The sequence below is a fragment of the Leptidea sinapis genome, chromosome 46, assembly GCF_905404315.1.
Source record: "Leptidea sinapis chromosome 46, ilLepSina1.1, whole genome shotgun sequence".
Taxonomy (NCBI): Eukaryota; Metazoa; Arthropoda; class Insecta; order Lepidoptera; family Pieridae; genus Leptidea; species Leptidea sinapis.
In genome coordinates, this window is record NC_066310.1 from 744,418 (window position 1) to 762,319 (window position 17,902).

The 17,902-nt window shown below is 38.6% G+C and overlaps 1 protein-coding gene across 3 annotated transcripts in view; it reads left to right on the forward strand.

Moving 5' to 3' along the window:
* Positions 1–17,902, forward strand: part of LOC126977946 (ran-binding protein 10) — a 58,146-nt gene that overhangs the window by 13,314 nt on the left and 26,930 nt on the right. For 2 of the 3 annotated variants that reach the window (XM_050826649.1, XM_050826651.1), the window contains exon 2: positions 8,040–8,105. The exons of the other annotated variant lie outside the window; for it this stretch is intronic. In XM_050826649.1, coding sequence (XP_050682606.1) covers positions 8,040–8,105 — 66 coding nt within the window. The remainder of the gene's footprint in view (positions 1–8,039; positions 8,106–17,902) is intronic. 3 annotated transcript variants of the gene reach the window in all.

Here is a 17,902-nt window from a genome sequence, read left to right on the forward strand (position 1 = left end):
GCTCTTATCTTATATCTTTAAACGAGCAATTCTTGTTTATCTTATATATAAAATTCTCGTGTTACAATTTTAGTTACCTTACTCCTCCGAAACGGCTTTACTGATTTCTACCAAATTTTTTATATGCATATTCAGTAGGTCTGAGAATCGGCTACTATCTATTTTTCATACCCCTAAGTGGTAAGGGTTGTTCACCGTTAACATTTGTTTTAATTTTTTAATTTTTGGACTAAATTTTTTGTTTTTATTTTGTGTGGCATTAAAAATACATACAATTCTTAATTTTTACCCTTTTATCACCAATCCCTATTTTTTAATAGCCATTTTTATTAGTCCATCCACCGATCGCCAATAGGGTAGCAAAATGGAATTCTAATAATAATTGTACTACGATAAATATTATGTACGATATATTTGGTAGGTCTGAGAATCGGTCTTCATCTATTTTTTACACCCAAAAAATTTATTTTTTGTTGTTTTAGTACTTTAATTGGCAATTCAACGTTTGCTGGGTCAGCTAGTTTATATATATATATATAATCTGAATCTGAATCTCAGAAACGGCTCCAACGATTTTAATAAAATTTAGTATACAGGGGATTTCGGAGGCGATAAACAATCACAACTGAATAAAATCTTATGTCAAAGTCAAACTATGATAGAAGTCACATTGACAGTTGACAGATGATATAATAATAATATTGACACACTTTTTACACAAATTTTCTTGCAAAAGTTAGGCATATATAGCCTGTGTTATGGGTTGCAAGACAACGATATATTTAATACGATATACTTACCTACTTAAACATACATAAATACATATAAACATACATGACTTGGAAACAAACATCCATCAATCCATCATTCATCGACATCGATTTGAGATCTTACTATTAGCCACATCGAATGGATAACCATAATAAAATAAATAAAACATTTATAAATCCGTTAGCTGATATTTTAGGTAACTGAATACTTAAAAACTACTAGTATATCATTCATGTGTATATTAGACATTTTTCTGTATTTATTTGTTATTGTAATGACAAATTCGATTAATATTAACTCGGTTCTCTTCCAAACTGCTTAATCACTTTAAATATTCGCAATAAATCCTATAATTATCTATATAAAATTCATAAATGTACAAGCCAGTTCAATTTGGTTGTTCTCCTTTATAAGAAACTTTTTTAAACTAAAATTCGAATCAACTGTAGTTTGGTAAAATGTACAGACACAAGACGTATAATTAATTTTTCATAGGTAATTTTTCAAATACTTAATACGAACTTTCTATTAAAGAATAGAACTTTTCTATAGGCGAATGGCAATACAAAATTTTCCGTACTCATGAGTAAAGTTAGATATGGAGTTGGTAATTGAATGATTATGAATAATGAGAGTAGTTTGCGATGAGTAGATAGCGCAGAGGTATCGGTGTCAGCTCCCGAGTGGACGGCGGCGGTGGGTCAAGATCGTGTCACCGTGCGGTCGTCCACGAGCACGAACCCGACCCGGGAATGTACCGGTAATACCTTCCAAAATAGCGTTTCGAACTGCATTATGAATTCAGACACAAAGCTGTTCGGCGAGATCTGTTTTCCTCGACCGTAAAGAGGTCCAGTTATTCCGGCACTCATACTCAAAAGACGTAGTCCAGTCTTATGGAAGTCGCCCGTGTCCATCAGATTCAAAACAAGTTGCCTGCTTTTCAAAATCATGGAATTTATTAGCCACCAGCTCTTGGTATAGGGAGTCACTAGTTGATCGCTCTTCTAGTCTGAACAATACATACTTAGATGGGCGGCCGCTATTGAAAACCAATGAGAAGGCCTGGCAGTTAGTCTGCTTATCAAAGGCCTTCGAGCGTGACAGCTGACTTCGAGCCTACGGCGCTCCATTCGAAATTTCCTTCATTTGGGCTTTCCGAGTGTTTGAGGGTGGACCACCAGCTTCCTCGCTTACGTAGAGCATACAGGTCGTTTTCGACGGACATTGCATGAAACCGAAGCCCGTGAACGCTGGAGCCCAAGGCTGTGTGCTACCTCCTACATTGTTTCTTCTGCATATCAATGATATGCTGGACTCATCCAACATACATTGCTATACAAACGGCAGTAATGGTGAGGCTGTAAGAAACTTGCGTCTCTTATCGAGTCCTCTTTTGAGAATGTCGCGAATATTGTTCGGTTTTACCCGAAGAAGGCTAAAGTTTACGAGCTAACTACAAAATAAACAATTTTTCGTATTATCGCTCTTCGACAACACTCCCTGTGTAATTCTACGATCATTTGGACGGCAAAGCCAAGTTGGCTTCGAAGAAATTGGGAGTTATAAATACACACGTAGAGCGCGGTAATACTTTAAGACGGTCCACATTCTAGCGCTCTACATAGCGCAGGTTGTCTGCCGTTCGTCTACAGTGAGGTTTTCAAAGAATTTTCTTTCATGTACAAAAAAACTATGGAGTGAGCTTCCTTGTGCACAGTTTCTAGGACGATACAACATGGGGTACCCACGACAAGAACACGAGACAAGTACACTTTTCTAAAAAACCGGTAACGCCTCCGTGATTCCTCTGGTGTTACAGTAGAATGTAGGCGGCGGTAATCAATTAACATCACCTTACTCGTATGGTCGTACTAATCGTATAATATATTGAGATGATTCTTTAAATTATTACGTACACTAGGGTAGGTAGGTCGTCTACTTTATTTGGATGCGATCTCTCGATATTCGTCAGTATAAAAGTACAGTGCTACCCGCGGCGGCCGGCTGGCGGCTCGCGACATTGGCCACACTAATCGTGTTACCGGGCTGGTGTCACATGATCGTTGCATCGCTCGCTTCCGAGTTCCTATTAGTAGTATTGTAATCTTAATAAAACTTATAGGTTGGTATTTATTGAAATCTCGGAAATAAATATATTACAGATGCAACACTCAGTCAGATCTGGGCTAGTGAGGATATATCTTCAACTCCTTTAAAATTCCGTAACGTTGGCTTCAAGCTACGCGTGGTTAGTTGGTGCCTTGTAACCGAAATGCAGTCTTGCTGGTGCATTTTTACGATTCTTTACCTCATAAGGAAAACACGGTACCCTTATAGGATCACTTTGTTGTCCGTCCGTCCGTCTGTCAAGACCCTTTATCTCGGGAAGGCGTGGAGGTATAGATTTTAGAAGGATATACTCAACTCTACTATAGTTAATATAAAAATAAAAAGCTTCTAGACTCGTTGAAAGGACATTTATCCACGAGTGGTTCCGCTATGTTCAATCACTTTGTCATTGTGATTGTAGTACCACTCCTAAATTGAAAATAATAAACAGAACATTTGTCTCCCTTGAACTCTTATAAGGACACCAAGGGTTGTTATCGATCCACTCTTTATCACTGTTGTAATAGACTTCCTTTACGTATATTAATGACAAGCAGGTTTCTTTTCAGATCTTACTTAAGTTGTACGTACGATAATAATACCTACGCGAAAGTCCTTGCGGAAATCTTAATTTTCGTAATCAAATTTTCTGTTTCTTTGATGGGTTTTGCACAGAAGAAATATCGGTTTATCTGTCGACTTACGAACATAAGGTTGAAACAAAACCTTTCCTGCCTTGAAAATACAAACAACGGCTCCATATTTTTTTTTGTGTATGAATATCAATATAATTCTGTTTTCTGTAAAATCCTATTCCATTATATAATATTAATTATGTGAAATGGCGGTAAATGATTGCAGTTATAAACATAATAAAATGCGTTCCTATATTGAATACAGAAATAAAGTTGAGCTATCTGGGGACATTACACATTCCGTGACGGCACTGTGAATACAACATCAAATAATATTATTAAATTGTACCGTATACTTGTTTTTAACCAACTTCAAAAAGGAGGATTTTATCAATTCGATCGGTATTTTTTTATGTATGTACACCGATCACTATTAAGATTTATGATACGATTTACATAATTTTTAGTTCGATGCAGAACAGATGCCATTTGGTCTAATAAAATTTTTACATAGTTTGGTCCAGTAGTTTTTATTTTATGAAAAATTTTGTATACATCGATGATATAATTGTTTTTTGTGTTAGTTTTGTTTCAGGTTGATTAGATATTATAATATTAACTGCCACCAAAAAGTAAAAAAAAAATGTTATAAAAACCGACTTTTATAAATGAAAAATATCAAATGACTAAAAATTTAATTTAATACACCTTTACCTTTAATATTAATAAAATACTATTATTTGTATGTGCTCCATATTGATAGCTTTGAAGTCGGTGCCAAGCCAAATGTAATAGTACTTAAGTACTTACACTAGCCACGCGTGACTTTGAGCGGGATGGCTTCGTCTAGAACAAAACAACCCAAGCGGACAGACACGCGTGGCCAGAGAACCTTAATAATTACAGTAAGTAAGCTGTTTATAATATTAAGTTTCATTTTGGTTAGGGCTTGGCACCGACCTTAAACCTATCAATAGGTAGCATATATAAATAATAGCATTTTATTAATATTAAAGGTTCAGTTTTTGAAGTCGGTTTTTTTAAACGGATTTTTTTTTAATTTATTAAGTAAACAAAAGCATCTGTTGTCCATCCGATCCAAAAAAAAGGAGACAGTTCGGATCCGGCAAACTACAGGCCTATTGCTATTACCTCCCTGCTCTCCAAAATCATGGAGAGCATAATTAGCCGTCAGCTCTTGGTATACCTAGAGGATCACCAGTTGATCAACGACCGACAATACGGGTTTCGCCATGGTCGGTCGGCACGTGATCTTCTGGTATACCTGACACATAGATAGGCTGCGGCTATTGAAAGCATGGGGGAAGGTCTGGCAGTTAGCCTGGATATAGCGAAGGCCTTTGATCGTGTATGGCACAAGGCGCTCCTCTCAAAACTTCCATCATTTGGGCTTCCCGAGAGCTTGTGCAAGTGGACCTCCAGCTTCCTCACTGGGCGCAGCATACAGGTCGTTGTCGACGGATATTGCTCGAACCCGAAGCCCGTGAATGCTGGAGTGCCCCAAGGCTGTGTGCTATCTCCCACGCTGTTTCTTCTGCATATCAATGATATGTTGGAAACCTCCAACATTCATTGCTATGCAGATGACAGCACTGGTGATGCCGTATACATAGGCCATGCAGGTCTCTCTCGGGAAATCGTCAACCAGTGCCGGGAGAAACTTGTGTCTTCTATCGAGTCCTCTCTTGAGAAGGTCGCGGGATGGAGTAAATTGAACCTTGTCCAATTTAACTATTTATTTATTAGGTTTATTTACAATCACTTACAATAATACACACAAATATAGAAAAGTATAACTAAAAACTAAATGTTGTGATTACTTACAAATAAACACAGCATGCACAAAAGTAATTAATTTTAGGTATTTTATACAATAAGTTACAAATAAAACATTTTTTTTTTAAATTAATAAATGAGTTTTACACAGTTACATCAATTTTCCAATTATAACATTATTAAAGATTACCAATGATGCTGCAAATGGTCTTGCGGAATTTGGCTAAGGAATCAGCAAATATATCAATATCAGCTAAGCTATAAGAATTTAAAATTTTACATAATCGAGGGACTGGGGAATTGGTACCTAGGATCGTTCGACGAAGTGGAGGACAAAGTGGAGTTATAGGCTTACGTGGAATTCTTACTACTTAGACCAAATTTATTTAACAGTTCGGGAGAGTCGATAAAGCCGTTCAATAGTTTATGGGTAAACAGAAGATCCAGAAGTTCTCTATGTTCCTCCAAAGTGGTCATTTTAAAGATGGCCAGCCTTTCTTTGTCAGAAGAAATTTTCTTGAAATCGCTTCTGAATACGTTCCAGTCTTAGGATATGCGTAGCATAGTGAGGACGCCAGACAACTGAACCATACTCCAAGATACTCCTAACCAGATTGAAATAAAGGAGCTTTTTATTTTTAAGCTTTTAAAAATTTTTGTGTTACGTATAACAAACCCAAGCATTTTAGAAGCACGTTTGACTATGTTTTCTAAATGGGGAAGAAAAGTCATTTTTTTATCGAAAGTCACACCAAGATCCTAAACCAGGGGGGAAACTTATTTTTTCTTATGTTTAAGTGTAAATGGCACAAATTTACGAATAGTCTCTTGTAAAATATTATAAAAATGCGACAACATAGTGTTTACATCCTTAGCTTGCTTAAATATATCATCCCATTGCTGGTCTTGCAAGTATTTGTTAATAGATTCCTAATCAGCTCTGTGAAAGTTTGGTTTTAGAATATTTTGCAAATAATCAAGGGTACTTTCTTTTATCAGCGATAGTACAATTTCCATCGGGGGATGATAAGGATCAACACTACTTAATTGATTAAATGACTTGGAAACTTCACTATCAATATTTGTTAACACTATAAACTCCGAACAATATAGCAAACTTATCTTATCTGATTAATGACCAATTTCCACAACTCAAATTGAAGTCACCCACTATGACTAAGTTAGGGTTATTTTCACAAACAGAATTCCATTTATCTAAACAGTGATCCAGTATATTGTGATTAATTGGTAATTGATAAGTATACGGCACACAGAGTCAATCGGTTTTGAGATTTAGATTCAGGAAAATCGAGAGAGACCCAGGTATCCTCACAGTTGCTTTCCCAACAATGCATGCGTTTCGACCTATATTTATTTTTACAGCTATTAAAACACCTGGTGGAGGTGTTTTAATAGCTCTTTTCTATTGTAAAAATTAAGTTTGTGCGTTTACCACTAAAAAACCCCATTTGTCGTATCACCGCTCCTCGAAAACACTTCCCTTAAAGCCTCGCCTAGTATCGGAATACTGGGTCTCGAAATCTCGAGCGATTGCCAATTTCGTGGTCATCTGGAGGGCAAAGCCAAATTGGCTTCAAAGAAACTGGGCGTCATTAATAGAGCACGGCAATACTTCAAGCCGGCCCAAATTCTAGCGCTCTACAAAGCGCAGGTCCGGCCACACATGGAGTATTGCTATCATCTCTGGTCTGGCACACCCCAGTATCAGCTCGATCCATTTGACCGCGTGCAACGTAGAGCAGCTCGAATTGTGGGGGACCCAGTGCTCTGTGAACGGCTGGATCACTTGGCGTTGCGTAGAGAAGTCGCTTCATTGTGTGTCTTCTAACGCATTTATCACGGGGAGTGTTCCGAAGAGCTGTTTAAGCTGGTTAAAGCGACACGCCACAAGTAAGGATATCATCCTCACCATCTGGATGTGTGGCGGTCCTCCACAGTGCGGTTTTCAAGGAGCTTTCTTCCACGTACTACAAAGCTGTGGAATGAGCTTCCTTGGGCGGTGTTTCCGGGACGATACGACATGGGTACCTTCAAAAAAAGCGCGTACACCTTCCTTAAAGGCCGGCCACGCTCCTGTGATTCCTCTGGTGTTGCGGGAGATTGTGGGCGGCGGTGATCACTTTACAACAGGTGACCCGTACGCTTGTATGTCCTCCTATGCCATAAAAAAAAGCATCAATAAGCCATTAGTTAAGATTATTGACATCTTATAACGAACGATGCTACGGAACAATATAGATTGTGTTGCAGTGACTGGCCAGCGGGCGAGTTCATTCTTTGTATACGTTTCCCAAGAGAACATAGATAAGAAGTAGTACCTACTAGTAGAGCTAATGTTGATTAACTATTGACTATAACCTAGGCCTTAAAATAGTTTTAAAATTCATTAATATAAGTTATAATTAAATTCGGCTCCATTGCACCACTATGCTCTAATTGCTATCGCTCGTATCGAGACTTGCATGCCGTGTTCAGGACCGGCCGATATTTGCTTTGTCTTTGCCGCACAAAACATAATTGTACCTTTGATTGGTTGAAATAAATGATTTTAACGTTGTGCCACTGTGATTGGACCGCGATCACAACATTTCCACTAACTCTCCTTTTGTTATTGGCTGAGGGCGAGATGTCGAGCGAGCAGACGGACGTAAGTGGTGACTGGTGCGGGAGTGTGTAATGATGACGGATATTTTTTGTTGTAAGGTGGCCTGCAGGGCGCGGGTAGGCGACCGCACCTGTCCTACCTCCACTTACGTCTCTGGATGTATCGTACGTGAGCTCTTATCTTATATTGCCTTCATTTTGTTGACAAACAGGGCAGGACTTATACGAGAGGAGCTGTCCGTCAGCTCGCTCCATGATTATTCTCTTCGTTGCACGGGAAAACCATTTGATCAAATGTCTATTATAATTCAGATTTGCATATTGCGCATTGCAATGAGTCAACTGATGTGCTTTTCTATCTATAACCCGTCCACTACAATGTCAACCATATTCCTGTCTATTAAGATTTCGTTTCGACTAGAGCTTGTAAATATATAAACACCGTACGGCTTCGCGGTGAGATCGGTTGGCGATATTGACCAAACGACGAAATATTAATGATTTAATAATAATTTGAATGTACACTAAAACACTGAGGTATTCAGCGCGTCCGTACGTTGGCTTTAGTTGGACACAGTGACACACGGTTCTATAATGTGTACATAATATTTGATCGAAGGAAAACCAATCTAAGATCAAGCGATACATGCGACGCCTTGCTGCCACCCTCACACCATCCATCCGTTTTATTGTAAACCACAAATGATGCTATGATGTCAGGGTAAGTTCGTGTCGTTGCTGTCTACTTGTGTATCAGACTTTTAATAAAACAGACCCTAAAAAATAGTTTAAAACAATGTCAATTGTATTGAAGTGTCTGGGTGGCGCAGTGATGATGTACCGTAATGCTCTGTTTGTTGGCAATGTTTAATGTTAAGTGGTTAGTCGTAGTTGTGTGTGTGTCATGTCGCCGTGTCCTCTGTCGCCCCTCTATCTTTAACCGCAGCTTGCTGTGTCCTTCTCTGGTTCCATGTCTCTTGTTGTTGCATTTATGTGTACTCGCTTTCCTCCTCTCTCTTAACTTATAAACTAACATACATTATTTATAAATTTATTATTATTAGAAACATAAGTGATAACATTATTAACTTATTTAATATGTACCTATATGATAGTGTATTGTACAACAGTATAGTTTTGTGTGTGTGTGTAGAGGATACAAACGCCACGTACACAGGATACTTATATTCCGTTTGGTCGAGTGTGCCGTCTATGATTTTATGAACAATTAATTCTCTCTCAGAGCCTAGAATAAATATATTAGGTTAATATGAAAAATAATTGTACCAGAATTTATATGATGGGAAAAATACTTCGATTTTAGAGCCATGATTCATTTGTGTAACGAGAATGTATTATAGAATTTGAAAAACAACAAAATTTTATGAACGATGCGGGACTCGAACCCACGACCTCGGGCGTTCCGTGCCGGTGCTCTAACCAACTGTCCAGCATCGTTGTTTTTTTAAATTTTATTTGTGTATTAATCCTAGAAGTGAGGGGTTATCACTTTAAAAACATAACAAATTGTTTAGATTTACAAGAGCGACATCTCAAGTCAATTTCCTTATATGTAAATATTGGGGTTGAGCAGGTTATTAAAGTGGATCCTATAGATAAAGCCACAACCTGAGAGTTGAACAATGCATACAAGATTTTATGACGATACGTCACTCGAACGGTTAGCTCAAAATTTTGTTTTCAAATTTTATTTGTTGATTCATTTATGTAACGAAAATCTATTATAGGCCAAACTGCCTCCACCATCACAAACGACAACATCTTAATAAAATAGAATGACGTATAGAAGTAGCCCCGGCCAGCCTCCATGTGTAGCGATCATGTTACTTTCGCCTTTCACTCTCTGCCACACGGTTACAATATAACTTAATACACACTTGCACATTAACTTGTTAGTGTTGATAGATTTAGTATTTGGAACCCAAAGGTAATACGTAATGCGATTCTCTCCTCCCGAATTTCTTCATAATATCAAGGCTTAGATAGTATTTTGAAGTATTCAATAATGGTATTTTATGCAACAGTTGTATAATTAGGGTGAAAAAATACGAGTGGCGTGGGTGGATGACGCAACGAGCGTTTTTTTGACCTAGTTATACAACGTGTCGCTTACAATAATTTTTCTACGAAATTTAAATAAAACAATATTTAAAAAAATATCGAGTTTTCTAGTTGCCGCTTAAATGGGCGGAAAATTTACATACTTTTCTCCACTGAGTGGTTTCTTTTTCTTTCAAAGAATGGAAGCGGCTCACAGTTACACACATACAGCTAACGCGGGAAAAATTAAAGTAACAAAATATCTTGGTAAATTATATTAACAAATTTTTTTTGTTAATTTAACATTAAGTTACGCAAAACTTATAACTTACTCATAAGATTGTATCATAAGGTTGTCGAGGTGAATGGCAGGAGATCTCCTGGCACTCCTCTCGGTATGGGGGTACCACAAGGGTCTATTCTTGGACCCTTCCTCTTCCTAATTTATATAAATGATCTACCCAACCTTGTAGAAAAAAAACACAAGGTGGTATTGTTTGCGGATGACACTTCACTTATGTTCAAAGTGAAACGAAGCCAAGTTTTATATGACGAAGTAAACAATGCTCTATCTGACATCGTGTACTGGTTTAGCGCCAATAACTTATTGTTAAATAATCATAACCCAAATTTATTAAATTCACCGCGCCAAATGTCAAAAATGTAGATGCGAATATTTTATTAAATGGAGAGGTGGTAAAACCAGTGGAATCTGCTATATTTCTTGACATAACTCTTGATTCCAAATTGCAGTGGGGCCCCCATATTGAAGGATTGGCGAATAGGCTTAGTTCTGCAGCATATGCGGTTAAGAAAATCAGACGGTTAACTGACATAGATACGGCGAGATTAGTATACTTTAGTTATTTTATTTTCATAGTATTATGTCCTATGGTATATTGTTATGGGGCAGTGCGGCCGATATTAATACTATCTTTGTGCTGCAGAAGAGGGCTATTCGCGCGATTTATAACCTAGGTCCTAAAGAATCATTAAGAGAAAAATTTAAAGAAATAAACATTTTGACTGCTGCTTCTCAATACATTTTTGATAATGTTTTGTATGTTCATAAGGACATTGAGGAATTTTCTAGAAACTGTGACATTCATAATGTTAACACGAGGAACAAACATAAACTTGTTATGCCTACTACTCGGTTGGGTCGAGTTAGTAAGTCTTTTGTTGGGCGATGTATATGCTTCTACAATATGATCCCAGAAAATGTACAAAACAAATGTGTTACGAAATTTAAAAGAATTGTTAAAAAACGTTTGTGTGGGATAGGTTATTATAGCATAAACGATTTTCTTAGTGACACCACGGACTGGGATTAAAGCGAACACCCTCAGGCTCTTTAATTATAAATGTTTATTGTACGATATTACATTGTAATCCATATTTTATATAAAAAAAAAATCCCGCTGAGTTTCTTGCGCCCATTCTTCTCAGGTCTGAGGCAGTCTCTTTTGAATGGGTGGTAGATTTTGACGTTCAATAAGTGATTATAAATCCTATTTTGAATTTGAATTTGAAATTTGAATTTAATGGAGCAAGCTATTATTTTTACGGAAACGGGATTAAAGGTACGTCTCCCGAGCCAAAAATATATTTTTCGAGTGATACACTCTACTTTTCACCACCCACTACAAATTAAAAGGCGCCTCATAGTTAATTGTAATATTATTGTATTTTCTTTGATTAACGCGAGTGTTACACATTTAAACAAAATACTTTTTTAAAGTATTAAAACGCATTAAATTGTAATTGTGTTTTGACATTAGATTTTGCGTAAAAATTACATTTTTATTATTATTTTAGTTAAACGAAGATTACAGGATTATGGGTTTATATTGAATTCCCATAACTTTAGGATTATAATCAATAGTTAAAAAAAAAGTCCACGTGTTCTAAAATATATCTTATGGGTGTCAAAAAATGTTTTTTAGTACAGTTGCTCAATAAGTGGCGATAGCGCCTGCAATAGCAGGGACGTATAGCGTTTGGGATGTGTGCTATTACATACTCAAGCTATTTCTTTACCCCTTCCGAACTCGTTCTCTTTCCCAACTGTCAAAATAATGTCTATTAAGAAGAAAAAACCAACAACCAAGTTTTTACAAAAAAAAACAGTGTTTTTATGATTCATGCAAATATTTTTAAAAAGAAGCTACATATATTATTCAATATCAGATTTAATGATTTGATTCAATGAGCCTAACCTAAAGGTTTCATTTCATTTCATCTCATTAAATTTCATTTTCATTTCATATCAATAAACAAAATCTACTGAAGACTTGGCTGTATAGGCATAGTCCCCTTGGCTACCCAGAAAGGGTGAAGAAAACAAAAAAAAATCTCTGCTTATATTCTTTTACGGTTAGCGCCATTTTCCAATAATTTTCTTTGCGAATTCAGTCGTTTGTTGCACAATTAATTAAGTTAATTATAACTTTTATGAGAAATAAATGATTAGTTTAAATTAGTTAAAAGTTTCTTGTGTTTTTATTATTCTATTAAATTGCTTCATTTTTTCGCAACTGTATTAAAATAGTTGTTCCGTACACGTGCGGAACCGTCATTGCTACTTGTTCAGGCAGGCTTTCCGCACTCGTAATGAAATATACTATTTAAATGTACATTGTATCTTGATTGTAACCAGTATGCCAAGCCCTAATCGTATCGACGTTGCCAAACTTACACTTACAAAGTTAATAAAAGGAATACCTAGCACTTAACATATTTTTAATTGATAAGTTGGTAAGTGCAATCATTCGTAATTTCAAGCTCTTTATACGCAGCGTTGCCAAGTTTCTCGTAAAGGTGACATTGATATTTTCATAATTATTTCAATTATTTTGTATGAAAGATAAGAAACGCAGAAAAAGCATAATTAAAAAACAAACACCATTCGATTCTAATAAACGCTTTCGTTAATACCTTAGAGTTAGGGAGTTCAACATAAACTCGTTGTATATATAGAGGTGGAATAGAGAATAAGGTTGTTTGTAAATATAACACCAGAAGCTTTCAATGTCATTACTCATTTCATCAATATGCTCATAGACTGTGTTGTTGCTTGTATGAATTGTTTTAATAATACCAGCTGCAGAGCTATGTAATACAGTTAATTCTTTAACGGCTGGCAATATTTATTGTTCTCAAATAGAATTTCCAATTTGGCAATAAGTATCCAGACAATGTAAGACGCTCGTAAACCAGCATCATATTATCGTTGTGTCGTTGAAGCGAGACGTTTGTCGACTGTATTGAGTATCTTCTGATCTTATTTTATTTAATTAAATTGCGTTACATGCGACTTAATCTTGTGTGTGTTTCAAAGTATTTCATAGATTTAGCTATTTGAAACAATTTTCAGTTAAGAATAACGTTAATAATAATGAATCTCATTTAGTTAATGTTACAAAATAAAGTAATTCAATTTTAAAATCACAACCTACATAAATGAAAACTATCTACATTTTGTCGTCGGTGGTGATGATTAGAACCGTTCACTCTCACCACATTGCCCCCCGTTCTACCTCGCCCGCCATGAACTTTTATTTATAAGATTAGCAACTCTTTTTATGATTCCTGTTATTACAAGAGGATCATATATCTCTTCATTAAAAAAACCTCCAAATGACCCATAATTTTTTTTTCGCGCACATGGATCGCTTGTTGGCCGTATTCAACTCCTCTGTATCATCGGCTTTGAACAATCTTTATAACTGCCTTATTCATAATGGTTCGTATAACGATATTGGAATAGGTGCTAGTTTTGGCTACGACTCTATTAGGTGATTGTAATCCTACGCTCGTATGATTCCGTTTATTTACTAAATAAGATAAGCTTTGCAATAACATGATGCACTACCTGCGAGGATATTTGTATCGTAACGTTGACGGTTTCGTATAAGGGAAATATTGATCTGCTAGTCACTATGCGACTCCTTTATCGTTCTCATTAGTTCAAGTTGGACAGAACGCTACCTATTGGTATCTACAACTGTGTGTATATTTGACAACTTCAGTCACTTCTGTGTGATGAAACCTATGTCCGTGAGTAATGAGCGGCGCGGTCTGTCGTGGGTCGTCGAGGGCGGCCAGGGACCAGATCGGGCGCGGTGCGGGGGCGCGGTACGGTGAAAACCTGACCACGTCACGTGGGTGATTGTTTCTATATACATAATAATATGACTGTCACTTAATTATATCTGTACATAAAAGATATTTCAGACAAACTATTAAGGGGTGCATTCTTGACGCTAGAAGGATCTAGGATTTAATTGTTATAGGAATAACAGTTAAATTTATCTGAGTGTTTTTTCACACAAATTTGTAAGGTACGTAATACACGTATTGAACAGTTTTTGAGTCGCGTCGTAAGTATTTTGTGATCACAGTGCTATCTCGACGTTCCGAAAACGTACGAACGGGAGAGATACAACTCGTCGACGATTTCAGTATATTTTTGGTGAAAATGACAGTTTGGGTCAAATAAATTTCGAAATATTCCTCTGCTTTGTGTAAAAAAAATAAATATAATGTCAAAGCTTGTTAGAGTTAAGAGCTTTTGTCACTTCCATGAGAAATGAACATATTAATAATTAAAGGCATGTTTCAATATCACCTATGTTATTGAAATATACCTTTGAAGACTCGCCTTATAAGAAGTCTATGTTTTGGCATTTCTTATTTTGGGTTTTTATATATCTGAGCTCCCTCAAACGTGTATTACCTGTTTTCCGTAATTACTTTGTAACTATTTGCAGCTCAATATGACTGGCTCTTCGAGTCACTATTCTGGTTAAATCTAAAAGTTAAGTAGGGATTATGAAACAATAACTTTACTACTCTATTTTGTGTTGTCTGTAGTTTACCTTATTTCGACTTTGCAGTACATCCCCATAACTCTACTGTTTGTTTTTACTAGTGAGTTGTAAATTATTGTAAATCGGACACGGCGTGGAATGGATCTGACAATGTTTCGTAACACACCAATTGGAGATGATAATTTTGTTCCAACTTTAGGCCTAGATATTTTTGTTCATGTTTTTGTTCGATTTGTAAATTATTGATTCGTAATTGTGTGAAAAGAGGAATAGTTTGGATTTGCTCTTCATGCTTTATTGCTTTAAAGATAATGCATGAAGAGGTTTTAGATATTATGTTTCTAGTTAGATGGTTACTTTGAAAGTAGTGAAAACATTTGACCGCGTGCAACGTAGAGCAGCTCGAATTGTCGGGGACCCAGTGCTCTGTGAACGGCTGGATCACTTGGCGTTGCGTAGAGAAGTCGCTTCATTGTGTGTCTTCTACCGCATTTATCACGGGGAGTGTTCCGAAGAGCTATTTAACCTGATTCCTGCCGCCGCATTCCACTTTAGGATATCATCCTCACCATCTAGATGTGTGGCGCTCCTCTACAGTGCGTTTTTCAAGGAGCTTTCTTCCACGTACTACAAAGCTGTGGAATGAGCTTCCTTGTGCGGTGTTTCCGAGACGATACGACATAGGTACCTTCAAAAAAAGCGCGTACACCTTCCTTAAAGGCCGGCAACGCACCTGTGATTCCTCTGGTGTTGCAAGAGATTGTGGGCGGCGGTGATCACTTAACAACAGGTGACCTGTACGCTCGTTTGTCCTCTTATTCCATAAAAAAAAACAAGAAACAAGTTTATTGATTGATGTATCAAAGAAAAAAAAGGCAAGTGTCCTCTGTCTATGCAAACCTATTTCATGAATGTTGTTGACATAAATTAAGTATGAAAGGGGTCCTAAGATTGAGCCCTGAGGCACCCCGTATAAAGGCGATAAAGGCTTACGTTGGTGATTATCTATCTGGACAATTTGCTGTCGTTGACTCAAATATGATTCAAAATTGAGTCATATTGTAACTTGTGGCGTGTCGTGCGAAGGTGAAATTCGGCGGCAGGAATCAGGTTGAACAGCTCTTCGGAACACTCCCCGTGATAAATGCGGTAGAAGACACACAATGAAGCGACGTCTCTACGCAACGGCAAGTGATCCAGCCGTTCACAGAGTACTGGGTCCCCGACAATTCGAGCTGCTCTGCGTTACACGCGGTCAAATGGATCGAGCTGATACTGGGGTGCGCCAGACCAGAGATGACAGCAATACTCCATGTGAGGCCGGACCTGCGCTTTGTAGAGCGCTAGAATGTGGGCCGGCTTGAAGTATTGCCGTGCTCTATTTATGACGCCCAGTTTCTTTGAAGCCAGTTTGGCTTTGCCCTCCAGATGGTCACGGAATTGGCAATTGCTCGAGATTTCGAGACCCAGTATTCCGATACTAGGCGAGGCTAGGTAAACGCGCAAACTTGAGTCTTCTGGGGGTTAAATTGGACAAGGTTCAACTTAACCCATTCCGCGACCTTCTCGAGAGAGGACTCGATAGAAGACACAAGTTTCTCCCGGCACTGGTCGACGTTTTCCCGAGCGAGACCTGCATGGCCCGTGTATACGGCATCACCAGTGCTGTCGTCTGCATAGCAATGCATGTTGGCGGTGTCCATCATATCATTGATATGCAGAAGAAACAGCGTGGGAGATAGCACACAGCCTTGGGGCACTCCAGCGTTCACGGGCTTGGGATTCGAGAAATAACCGTCGATAACGACCTGTATGCTGCGCCCAGTGAGGAAGCTGGAGGTCCACTTGCATAACCTCTCGGGAAGCCCAAGTGATGGAAGTTTTGCGAGGAGCGCCTTGTGCCATACACGATCAAAGGCCTTCGCTATATCCAGACCAACTGCCAGGCCTTCCCCCTTGCTTTCAATAGCCGCCGCCCATCTATGTGTTAGGTATACCAGAAGATCGCCAGTCCACCGACCATGGCGAAAGCCGTACTGCCGGTCGTTGATCAACTGGTGACCCTCAAGGTATACCAAGAGCTGGCGGTTAATTATGCTCTCCATGATTTTGGAGAGTAGGGAGGTAATAGCAATAGGCCTGTAGTTTGCCGGATCCGAACTGTCTCCTTTTTTTGGGATCGGATGGACAAGGGCTGACTTCCATGAATCAGGGACTACGCCTTTTGAATAAGAGTGCCGGAATAGACGCGTTAGCACCGGCGTCAACTCAGGGGCACACGTTCTAAGCACGATTGGAGAAATGCCATCCGGTCCGCTCGACTTCCTGACGTCCAACGAAAACAGAGCTCGCCTAACAGTTTTCTGTCGGAACTGTACTTCAGGCATGGAGCTTTGACAGCGCGGGATGGTCGGCGGTGTTTTTCCGTTGTCGTCAAGAGTCGAGTTGGAGGCAAAAAGAGTACACAGGAGATCGGCTTTCTCTTTTGCCGTATGGGCCAGACGGCTGGTTGAAGTTACCAAGAGCAGCTTTCGACAACGACCAGAACTTGCGTGTTCCGGTCGGGTAACTGGAAAGCTGCTCGCCAATTTTGACGACGTGCTTCGATTTCGCACGGGCGATTTACCGCTTAAAAATCTGGAGGCACGGTTATATTTCCTCTTCAGAACTTTGCAGTTCGGATCCTTTGAGCCCAGCGCCGCAACCCAAGTTTGATACGCCTGTTTTTTGCAGTCAGATGCTGCTTTAACTGACGCATCGAACCAGGGCTGTGATCTGCCACCGATCGGTACTACAGAGCTTGGTATAAAAATATCCATGCCCTGCAGTATCACATCGGTTACTGCAACGGCGCAGGCACTAGGATCATCCGAAGGGAAACAAACCCTGCCCCAAGGGTAGGATGCAAAAAAGGAACGCATCCTATCCCAATCTGCTGACTTGTAGTGCCAAACGCGGCGGGTCGTTGGTGGTCTGCGACGTTGGCGTCGGATAGGCACTACACTCCTGACCAGGCAATGGTCGGACGTTCCGAGAGGGGCGTCGACAGAGACCTGGTAACCATCGGGA